Below are 12511 nucleotides of genomic sequence, written 5' to 3'. Positions count from 1 at the left end.
TAACAAATATGTGTTTTATTATAGAGGGTCAAAATACAAGGTTTATCTTAATAAATCAATTTTCACTAAAACTTTATCCCTTAGGATTTTGGAGATGATGGCTCACTGTATATAACCAAGGTAACCACAACTCACATGGGAAATTATAGCTGCCATGCAGATGGTTATGAAAAGCTGTACCAGACTCATATCTTGCAAGTGAATGGCAAGTATAATTCATTATTATTATAATTATATAATTTACTTAATTTGGCACAAGGTTTTCCTTTTTAGAATGTGTTTGTTTCTTCATGACTGAGTGGTAGTTTTGCTATTGATGCTTTTGTTATAAAGGATGGGAGAGATGGTGCAATGGGGAGCAAGCTTTGGACAAAGGCTATGAACATGTTTTATGATAAGAGGTATTAACTATACCATAGTTGATTAAAATCACAGTTTTTTTTTGGGAAGGTAGAAAGTGCCTGGTTAAAAGAAGGTGTGATTTTCAAGCACTGCCTCACAGATTCCCACTGAGAGTAAGGATGAAGGAAGGTAAAATTCACAAGGAGGCACACTGTTCTCCTGATGCCTAAGACCCACTTGTTGCAATTTTTCAATCCCAGACTTGTAAGTGGGTATGCAACTCTGGTGGGTGTTGGTTTAAATATGCTAATCTATCTTACTTATTAGATACTAATGTAAGTTTTCAGACATTGCTCCCTTCAATTCTGAGAGACATTGTGCAGTTTACTTTACAGTGCGTAGCCAAAAGCAGATCATGGAAGACCACAAAATATGTTGAAATTATTAGTTTGGTTGTGTGCACAAAATAAATTTCTAAACCGCTGAAGTTCTCTAAGCTTGACCTGATAGGTGGCTTACAATGGTTGATCTATTTTCTGCCCCCACTCCCCTCCCCCCCCCACACACACACACAAGGCAATGCTTAGCAACCACAGTTCACAGGCTTTGGCCTCTCTGTTGACTTCAGGTACATAGGAAGGCCACACCATCAACATCAGTGAGGACCTGAATGACTCAAATGTTAATATCCCATTGAAATTGAGTAAAGCTCCAAGATGCAAACTTCTAGAATTAAACATTTCTACAATCCTATGCACAAAATATTTCAATTAAGTAGAGTAATCTCTGTTAACAGCATTAAAAGGCTCCTCACAAATATTGGCAAGAGCCTTTTCTCTGATGGAACTGAATTTATTTTGCATTTGAATGCAGCTAACTGTAGAGCTTTATTAATATCTTCAGTTGATCATACCATAACTCTTTCACCAGCTTGGTATTTTAATAATTTAATGAATTGAATTTTGAAGCAAAAGCCTTTTGTTGAAGATGACATTGACATTGAAATCTGGTTATATTAATAAAGAAATGAAAGTTTCTAATCTGGAGATAATTCTGATTCATATTCTCTCAGAGGAGCTTCTAAAGTTATGCTCCTATGAATTAAAATCGATTCCTTATTTCTAAGATATACTGTATGCATTTAGAGGTTTTATACATTTTTCTTTTGTATAATTTCTGATCCTTAGGTCTTCATTGTGATAAGTCTCGTTTAGACTTACTTATTTTCTACCGAGTTCAGTTCTATTTTATTTAAAACAGAATTATATAAGAATATCAATATTCTACCGTTTTGGCAAAATGTTTTTTAAAAATTTCTGAGCAACAAATGAAAATTTCAAAGCCATGGGATATGTCCAGTAACCAAAGGACAATGTCATTGTCTTTTGGAGCCACTAAGCTGAGTTAATACACAAGAAACATGCACTACAAAATAATTGATGTTTTGTGGTCTGTAGTTTTGATGCGCTCTGGATCAAAGTCTCTTTGGGTGGAGCCTCTGTTGCTGCTTGCATGGTGGGGAGGTGGGGACGGTCGGTGCTTCTGCTGGCGTGAATGGGAGGGTCAATGTTTTTGCCACTGTTCATGCAAAGAACAGGGAGGGGGGTTTCGAGGCTTCGATGTTTCTGACAGTCATACAATGTGGTTCTTGTTTTGTGGATGTCTGTGAAGAGTACGAATTTCAGGTTGTATACTGCATACGTTGTCTGATATTAAATGAACCTTTGAACCTTTGAGTACATTTATCATAAAATAAAAAGTGTTTGTGCTGTGAATAATATTAATGGGAGAAAGACTTATACTTCCAGTAAAAGCACCAAAGAACTGCAGATGAGTCTTGAAGTTGTCTTGTTTAGGTCTGTCGTACCGCACACACTTCGGGGATGGATGTGCATTCATTTAAATAGTATAATGATTTACAGAAATATATATCTTCAAAGTGATTAAATACAATAATTAAATGTGAAGACTGAAAAAGTGATACAATATTGTCCCAAGGATGATTTCCATAGCGCGCCTGATTATAAAAATGTATCTTCCAGTCAAGATGGTGCTGAGCTGCGGTCTCCTTCAAGGTCGTGGCTCAAATTTCTTCTTCTTCTCCATTACTGCCTGTTATGCTGCTGGTGTTTAATGCAACATGGAAGGTCCTCCATCTCTGGCAGTGTTTAGGGCTTCCTCCATTGTGTCAGTAGCTTCCTCTTGGTTTTCACTACTATCAGTCATGCACGTCCTGGGTGGAGACTCAGGAATACCGCCACACTCGCATGCTGAAGAATGCTTCATTGCTGTTTCCATAACAATTTTGTTTTACCAGTCAGGGTTGTTAGCCCTGAGCTGAACCCACAAATCTGGAGAAGCAATCTTAGTTTGTCATCTACCCTTTGACCTGTTTGGCATGGGTGATCTTACCAAGAGCCAAAGTATAAAACCCCAACTCCAGCCAACATAGTTTTCTGGGTCTTCAAGACATGCAAGCCTCCAAACCCAACAACAAGGTTGTGGTCCTCTGAGGAGACTAAAACTTAGTTGATTTTTAAGTTCAAAGGGATGGTTTTTGGGACAGGGAGGGAAATTAGGGGTCAGCTGAAGGTTCAGAGACAAGTATGTGAGGGGATTAGGTCAAATCAGAGTCCAGGCCTCCAATCTGTGTACAAATGCCAGCAACGTGGATGGGTAACAAAGGACACCTGTGGTGAGGATCAGGCTAGCAGACCAGCAAGAACAAGGGCTGGTGCCCTCTTCCTCCAGGTCAGTGGGTAATCGATGGGTTTCGGAATCAGAATTCTGTGCAGACATGAGGGCCAGAGACCCCCTGCGTACATTGGTTGGCAAGGGTAAGGTCAAGGTCTAATGTGTGGGATCCCATCAACGGCAAGTCCAGAGTTCGAAATCTGGAGTTCAAAGTCCTCATTCAGGTCCATACTTGTCATCATTGGTGAGCCCTGGGGTCAACAATGAGATCAAAGCCCCAAAGTTGATCAAAGGTCAAGGCGCAACGGCTGAAGTCCTGGGTCTGCATGCCCACTGGGAAGTCAAAGGCTGATTATTTGCAAATCAACAAGTCAAGTCCTGTGGAAACTGTAGGCCCAGAGATGGCCTGTCCTGGGGTTAGAGGATCGTCTGTGTGCATGTGGGTGAGTAGGCAGTAGGGAAATAAAGGGTTTGTTTTGTTGCTGTTGCTTTGTTGTTGCTTGTGTGTACTGCAGACATAGTGTGCGTTCTATGTTGGTATTGGAATGTATGGCGACACTTGTGGGCTGCCCCCAGCACATCCTTGGGCTGTGTTGGTTGTTAACACAAACATCGCATTTCACTGTATGTTTCAGTATATATGTGATAAATAAATGCATCTAAATCTGATATTGAGATTTTTTTCACCGTTTAGGTCAGTGCAATAGTTTAAAAGTTGTTCTGCTGTATGCATTCATAGCTTTCCAGTATTTTTGATAACTTGGCTCCGGAATTAAAAAGTTGTGCCTGTCTATATGCAGACACTCAGAAATCACAGTTACATGTTCTACTAGTAGAGCACAGGGACGGGCCATTCATCCCACAATGTTGTGTCAAACTAATTAAATTTAGCAATTAAATAGCTAACAAAACTAATCTCTTCTGCCTACACAATGTCTATGTCCTTCTATTTTCCTCACATCATGTGCCCATCTAAACATTTCTTAAAACTCACTCATGTATCTGCCTCTACCACCACCCCAGTCTAGTGCATTCCAGGCGCCCACCACTCTGTGAAGTTAAATAAAACTTGCCCCTCAATTCTCCTATGAACTTACCCCCTCCCACCATGGCATTAGACATTTCAAACTTGGGTTGAAATTTTCTACAAGGATCAACACAAAGCTACTACAAAATTGCACTTCCCATTTTTTTTTTACTATTTATCTTCTACCATAACCCAGAATGTGTAAAATGTATTCCAGTACAGTTATCTTTTTTTTTGTACCTTATTAAAGCACCCACTGTAGAAGAAAGTACTTTTCTCATAATTGTAGGTTTGGCTCAGAGATAGCTCAATTTATTTGATGATGTTATTTTTTTGTTTGTTACTTTCTTTTTGGTTTATACAGTTCTGTTTAGGAGTTGAATTATACATTGCTATCATTGATGTAATGGAATACCACACGCAGTAATGATCACACAAAGATGATACTCTCAGCAAAATCTGACTAAGTTATTTATGTAAAATAAATAGTAACCTATATTTAGGTTGATCATAAAAATTAGTAATTTATTGACTCCTCATAAATTCTGCACCTCCTCTGGAAAGAATCTTCCCTACAACTTGCAATGGCCCCAAATCACAAGCTATTCTGCGTTTGGACTCTTTCACAGGACATCTCCAAAGGTGCTAAGCTGGTCAACCATTCCCTCATTCCCATGTTGGACACATTGCCCCTGTTTCCATCCCAGGAACGAAGTACAGAAGCCTGAAGGTACACACTCAGTGATTCAGGAACAGCTTCTTCCCCTCTGCCATCTGATTTCTGAAAGGACATTGAACCCATGAGCACTACCTCACCACTTTTTTTATTTCTATTTTTTGAATGACTTATTTAATTTAACTATTTAATGTAAGTTGATAAGTTGCTGCTACTTTATTCCCCTTCTCTACCATACTAAGCATGCCATTATTCAACTCCTATACTGATCCTGTGTTTCTATTCCTCCTCTGTTGTTGTCAAATCCCCTTCTATGCTTTCTCCTAACTTCAGCTTGTTGGTAAGAGCCACCTCTTACGTACTGATCATGAATTTAGCATTCCACTTTCTTTCCTTGCTTTTGTTCCAGCTGGTACCATAATTGGTTCTCCTTCTCTTGTCAGTCTTTTCCTCTGTTTCAAAACTACTGGCATTAACCACATCCTTTAAAATATATCCTCAACTCCACTGGCCATGTAAATGACTAGACACCTCCTACCCCACTGTCTTGTCCAGAAGCTCGAATGTGTTATTGCTCCATGCCCATCTTTCCCACAAATTTCAGTCTGTCTTCCTGTCATTAAGCTTCTGTATTGAAGCAGACCCGGTTGAAATCCTCAATGGCATTCAGTCTTCATCCCTCTGTATATTATTCCATGTTATATCATACACAGGACTGCAATCAACTTATAAATATGTGCTCATGAAATCTAACTCTGTTACGCCATTGATCAGACAAGTTACAAAGTAGCAGTCCCCAATCCTAGATTATGGAGAATAGGAATGGAAATGTGAGAATCTTTCTCACATTCAGCCAGTCCTCTACAGAGCTTCCAAATGCCATAGGACTGAAGGAAGCCACATATCTAGAGGAGAACACAAAAACACCTGCACAAACAACAAGATCAGAGGAAACATAATCAGTGTAAGAATGTTGTTTGGTTAATAAGTATTGGGAAAAGCAGCAGGGAATACTCCTCACTACTATTTTAAGATAATGCAGCCAACACTACTTGAAAGACCAGAAAGGATCTTTGTTTAACTATTCATCTCAAAAATAGTACTTATAATCATCTGGTACTGTTCTAGAACACTGGTGAAAGATTTGTACTCAATTCTCTAAAATGGCATTGGAACACCTAATCTTCTGACTCAGAAGCAGAATGCTGCCTTACAACCAGATGAACTAGGGTCTTTAAAGAAATTCAGTGACACGGAGGAATTATAGATACTCCTTCCACCGGGGAAGTTTAAGGTGGACTAGCGTTCATCAGTTTTCTTCAGTTTAGAACGGCTTAATAGATTTCTTGAAATTGAGTGCTCTACAAGAGCTGCAGAACAGGAAGCACTGAGCTACATGTTTCAATGGCAGTCCGCTCACATTATATAAAAAGAGCACTTTAAAATAAAAATCTCTTCTCCATTCTTGCAGAGCATAACATTGTTCTAAGCTACTTAAAAGGCAGCACGAGTTGACTGAATTACTCTCCGAAGCCTCAGTTAGCAGATAGGAGATTGTGGGCCCCTGTCATTCCTTGGTTGTAGTTAATAATGAAGGTAGCATTGCATTTTGAAGCTGAATATCATCTGTGATTTTTTTTCTGCTGCACCTTCAAGCAGCAAAAATTTGAAGGTTGTGGATGTTCTAAGTGGCAAAGTTTTAACATTAGAGACTCTGCCTACAACATTGTCCTTGAGGAAAAGACTTTGTTACTACACATTTTCTAAAGGTCAGACTTCAGAAGCAATCTGTACTGCAATTACCAAGCAGATACATTGCACAATTGAGCCACTGTGGAGTGAAGTGACAAGAATACATAATATACCTTGCCTGTCTCTAAAGTCATTGGAATCACCCTCTGGTCCTTGCTGTTTCTTCCCTGTCCATAGCCAATAAAGCATGAATACAATCCTCATAGTATGCTTGAAACTTCTTCTGAAATTTATCCAGAAACACTAGCTCACAGGCACCACCTCTGGTAGCATTGCCAGTTCCGTGGAGGATACCAGTGCTATCTCTGATAATACATCATCACATTTGCCGGAAGTAACCACTTTTACTATCTTATAGATAGTTTGAAAACTATTGCATTCAGAATAAAATTACTGGCATTTTGAATGTTCTGTAATGCAGGAGTCAAACAGGGTGGACCAACTTCCACATCTCATTATTGATGTAGAATCCTTAGTTATTATTGGAATAATTTCTGAACTTTAGCATGAGTTGGTGTTGTAAAATTATTCTACTCCGAGTAGAAACAAATATACTTATGGCCAAATATTCTCTACCATTGAGTCTTCAATCATAATATCCTCCTCCAATCCGCAAGATCATATTTGCATTTAGCAGCAACTCTAAATCAACAATTTAATATCTTATCCTCAAAGTACAGTCAGCTCAATACACTGAGTAGGTAAAATGATAGATTGACAGATCACTCTTAGCTGTGACAGGGAGACCAGCTCTGGAACTTCCAGTAATGTAACTGTGAATTAACACTCGCCTTTCAATTTACAAAAATTAAATCCATTTAGGTGGCGGGGTGGGGGGAACTTTGTTTTGTTGTGACCTTCATTTGTGCAACTGCATGTTCATTACAGAAACCTGTCATTTGAATAATAGATAGAGATAAAATCTCCAATTATTTAGCTAAAAAGATCTAATTAATTATCTTCTGCAAATGCTGTCATCCAATTGATTTTAGATGCAAAGAGGTGAGCTGTGACTGACCATGTCACTATTCTGTCAATACTAATACCCAACAAGAGAAAATTAGCAGCTGATAATTATAGAAATAAATTATTTTTATGTTCATTCCTTAACCATACTTATGAAGTTAATTCCCAAATTAATTTTATTTGAATTAGCATTATAATTGGTTATAAAATAAAACTGGAATTGCATTTGATGACAGTTATGGGTGTTAATTGGCTCAAGGTATATCTGAACCATTCTGCTCTTTATTGTAAAATGTAACTACAAAATCAATATTTGTCTGCCCTATAATGTGTAGTAACATTTCCAATACCGAATCATAGAGCATTAGGTGAAACTGATGGTACATACCTGCTTCAAAAAAATTATCATCTTGAAAAAGAAAACCAATAAGCAGTAAAAAGAAAAAAATAAGTGATTATTTCTGACAAGTTTAGTCCTTAAAGCCCATTCCAGAATGGCTTTGAAAAGGTACCGTTTCAACCTTCTACTTGAACCTCTGCCCTCCATCTGATCAAAGCACTTCTTGGTGCTAAGTAGGGTGGTCCATGATTTTGATCAATTTGTTGAGTATTTCCAAGCCATGGCGGTACATTACAGAGGAACAATGGCAGATTGTGGTGTTTCGTTGTGCCTGTAGCCTTTGTCTTTCCAAGTGATAGCGTCCAACAGATGCCACTGAAAAAAGGCCATCAGGAGTTGCTGCAGTATATTGTGTGAATGGAGCACACTAGTCATACTGAGTAACATAGGTCAGGCAGCATCAATGGAAATGAATAAACGGTCAACATTTCGGGCTAAGACTCTACTTCAGGACTGGAAAGGATAGGGTAAGAAGTCAGTTCCGGCAACATCCTCATAAATCTTTTCTGTACTCTTTCCAGTTTAACCACATCTTTCCTATAGCAAGATACCCACAGTACTCCAGGTGCAACCTCACCAATGACATAAACAACTACAACATAATGTGCCAGCTCCTACACTCAGTGCCCGGACTGATAAATGCTATTTATATCACCAAGTCTACCTTAATGCTGCTTTCAATAACATGCAAGTGTCCATACTGAACAAATATATATTGACTTCATAGTGGAAAGATGGCCATTGATAAAGCAAATAAATACCCAAGTATTTCCTGCAATGATGTCCTTCAACTGACATTATGCCTTGAATCGTCACAGTTCCCTTCGGAGCTAGGTGTGACTCCAGCCACTGGAGCATCCTTCTGATCCCAATTGACTTCACTGTATTCAATATGATAGCAGTGTCATTAAAGTTCTTTAAAAGTAAGGCTATGCAGCATTCCATAACTGTGGTATTAGAAAGAGAAGTCAATATATTACTCCATGTCAGGCCAGTTATTCAAGAGCTTACCATGGAAAATTTTGAAGTACTAATACAAGTTGTGTACATACATCTACTGATGCCTCTGGACACATCTTCAGTGATGTTCCCGGAATCATTGGGTGTTTCCGGTCATTCAACACTCTCCTCCAGGTGACCCAGTCGGGGCTGATCTGACCCCGGCTTGTGTCCAGATGGCTATCTACTTATGACTCCATGACTCCCCTCTTTTCAGCTACAGCCATCTTGAGGCCATCTCTGCCACATCGGTGGTACTGCGGATGGCTCTCCTCTTCCCCTCTCCCTCAATGCCCAAATTGCTGAAAGCTCTAACTAAGGAACGGACTGCAGGCTGTGAATCCCCTACAACCAACCTCCACTGGGAGACACCTCGCACTCCATCCAGCCTGCTGACAGTTGCTGACCAGTCCTGCATACTTGGAGAGCTTCCTTTCAAAGGCCTCCTCCAAGCTATCTTCTCATGGGACTGTCAGCTCCAGCAGCACCACTTGCTTAGTAGACTCAGACACTAGGACAATGTCTGGTCGCAGGGTGGTGGCTGCGATATGGTTGGGGAACTTCAGCTGCCCTTCGAGGTCCACCAACAGCTGCCAGTCCCTTCAGAGGTCAGAATGCCTGCAGATGTTCTTTTGGCAGGTATTGGCTGCTCCCCAGCTCTGACAAAGGCAATGGTCTGCTTGGAGGGTCGGGACCGCTTTGCCCACTCAACTCCTGCGCTGATGGTTTCAGCGATGGTCTTCAGGACCTGATCATGCCTCCACCTGTACCGTCCCTCACCAAGTGCCCTTGCGCAGCCGCTGAGGATGTGCTCCAGGGTTCCTCGCTTGGAGCACAGTGGGCACGCAGATGACTCTGCCTTGCCCCATGTGTGCAGGTTTGATGGATTGGAAGCACATCGTACACTGCCTAGATGAGAAATCAGATGCGGTGTGGTTCAGCTTTCCAAAGCGCAGCCCAGGTCACTTTCCTCTCTACCGCATTCTCCCATCTTGTCCAAGCTCCCTGTTGCTTCATTCCCACTGCCTTGCAGGTTCTCGTCTCCTCCACTACTGCTCTCACCTCCTCCTGAACTAGACGACGCCTTTCCTTCCCTCTGGTGTCCATTTGGGGAGTTGGAAAGGATCCTAGCCCAGCTCGGCCTCGTGTAACCACTTCCACCAGCCTCCTGTGACGCAGCCTCGCCTCTGCCTCCTGAACAGCTTCCTCTGCCCTCCACTTCCTGCCAGTCCTCACTTGGATCCCTGCTCTAGACTCCTTCAGATCACTTGATCCCTATACTGTATCACTTCTCCAGCTCTTGTTACCTTGAATTCTTCCTCCAAGGATTTGAAGGGCAGTTGCAGTTTGTTGTGGTGTCCATAGAGTGCGATGCTGCTCAGGCTCTTTGGCAGCCCCAGCCATCTCCTGAGGTGGTTGCTAACCCTTCTCTCTAAGGTTTCGACTGTCGAGATCAGAACTGCATAGACAAGGAGAGGCCACAGGATTCTGGGAAGAATGCCATGCTGATACACCCAGGCTTTAAACTTCCCAGGTAGGCCAGACTTGTCCACAGATTTCAGCCAGCCATCCAATTTGGTGCAGGTTGCCTGAATGGGTGTTGTGTCCCTTAAAGAGCTGTCAAAAACCTTGCCTAAGCTCTTGACTGGCTTTTCTGTGATGGTTGGGATGGCTGTGCCTGCGATGCTGAACCAGAACTTGTTCTCCACCTTCCCTTTCCTCAGCTCCATCGATCTTGATTTGGCTGGTTTGAAATGCATCCGGGCCCACTCCACCAGCTTTTCGAGCCCTTGCAGAATCCTCCGGCAGCCTGGGACTGATTCTGTGGTGACTGTGAGGTCATCCATGAATGCCCTGATAGGTGGTTGCTGTTGAGTGGAATTCATTCTGGGCCCTCTGCACTCTGGTTCAGCAGACTTAGTGAGCATGTTCATGGCTATGGAGAACAGTGTCACTGAGATAGTGCACCCTGTGATGATGCCGACCTCCACCTTGTGCCAGGTTGGTGTAATTGCTCCTAAAGTTGCTGTAATAATCAGCGATAAGGTCACTGATTCTGCTGGGGACGTGATATTTGGCCAGTGTGAGCTGCACCAGCTTGTGCAGAATGAAGCCATATGCATTTGCCAGGTCGAGCCACAACACTGACAGGTTTCCCTTGTCCTTTCTGGCCTCCCTGATGAGCTGTGTCACCACACCAGTATACTCCAGACAGCCTGGCATCCCTGAAATGCCACCCTTCTGGACTGATGTATCAATGTAGGTGTTCTTTGCTAGGTAGGTGCACAGCCGATTAGAAACGGCATGGAACAAGATCTTCGAAGTCAGTGACATCATAAAGATAGGTTTCTGCCTCAAAAATCACAGGTTAATGAGTCAGAAATAGCATTCTGACACGTGGGGGGATGACGTTGTGAAGAAAAACATACAAATTTGGACCTGTTCTCAGAGGTGGCAAGCTTGCACAATCCCCAATTTTTACAGGCCAATGTTAATAAAAGATGTTTAAAGAAAGAAAAATTTTAAAAAATGTTCACTCAGAACCAGAAACACCTTAGAGTTGCAGTACTGTTGGTAAACACGAGTTTTGAGCATAGCAATCTTTCAGCAAAAATGGAAATTAAACTGCACTACCATCTCATTAAATTGACAATAAATCAGCATATTGACTACAGCTCAGCATTTAATACAATCATTTCTACAATTCTGATCAAAAGCTCCAGAACCTGTCCCCCTGTACCTCCCTCTGCAACTAGATCCCCAGCTTCCTAACCAGAAAACCACTATCTGTGAGGATTGGAAGTAACATCTCCACGTCACTGACAATCAAAACTGGTGCACCACAGGAGCATGTGCTTAACCCACTCGCTCTACTCCTATGAAATGTGGCTAGGCACAGCTCCAATGCCAATCGATAAATTTTCTGATGATACAGCCATCACTGGCAGAATTTCAGATGGAAACAAGAACTGGTTGGGAGGCTTTGCAACAACAGCCTTGCACTCAACATCAGTAAGACCAAAGAACTGATTGTGGACTTCAGAAAAGGTAAGACAAGGGAATACACAACAGTCCTCATAGAGAGATCAGAAGTGAAAAGAGTGAGTAATTTCAAGTTCCTTTGTGCCAACATCTCTGAGAATCTTACCTGGAGTCAACATATTGATGCAGTTACAAAGAAGGCACAACAGTGGCTATATCTCATTAGGAGTTTGTGAAGATTTGGTGTGTCACCTAAAACACTCGCAGTTGTCTACAAATGTACCATGGATAGCATTTTAACTGGCTGCATCACCATCTGGTATGGTGGGGCGGAGGGGTACACAGGATCGAAGTAACCTGTTAAACTTAGTCAGCTCCATCATGGGCTCTAACATCCACAGTATCCAGGACATCTTCAAAGAGCAGTGCCTCAGAAAGGCGGTTTCCATCATTAAGGATCCCCATCACCCAGGTTATGCCCTCTTCTCATTGCTACCATCAGGAACGAAGTGCAGGAGCATGAAGGCATACACTCAACAATTCAGGAACTGTTCCTTCCCCTCTGGCCTTTGATTTCTGAATAGACGTTGAACCCATGAATACTACCTCACTACTTTTTTTTATATTTCTATTTTTGCACTATTTACTTACGGTTAATTATTTAATATATAAT

At 41.5% G+C, this 12511-nt stretch overlaps 1 protein-coding gene across 2 annotated transcripts in view; it reads left to right on the top strand.

Moving 5' to 3' along the window:
* The window catches only part of fstl5 (follistatin-like 5), a 792341-nt gene that overhangs the window by 618156 nt on the left and 161674 nt on the right, over positions 1 to 12511 (top strand). For both annotated transcript variants that reach the window (XM_063045029.1, XM_063045028.1), the window contains exon 8: positions 85 to 205. In XM_063045029.1, coding sequence (XP_062901099.1) covers positions 85 to 205 — 121 coding nt within the window. The remainder of the gene's footprint in view (positions 1 to 84; positions 206 to 12511) is intronic.

The sequence above is a fragment of the Mobula hypostoma genome, chromosome 4 (genome assembly GCF_963921235.1).
Source record: "Mobula hypostoma chromosome 4, sMobHyp1.1, whole genome shotgun sequence".
NCBI classification, from domain to species: domain Eukaryota; kingdom Metazoa; phylum Chordata; class Chondrichthyes; order Myliobatiformes; family Myliobatidae; genus Mobula; species Mobula hypostoma.
Note: the sequence above shows the minus strand (reverse complement) of the source record. Positions and strands in the feature narration are given on the sequence as shown.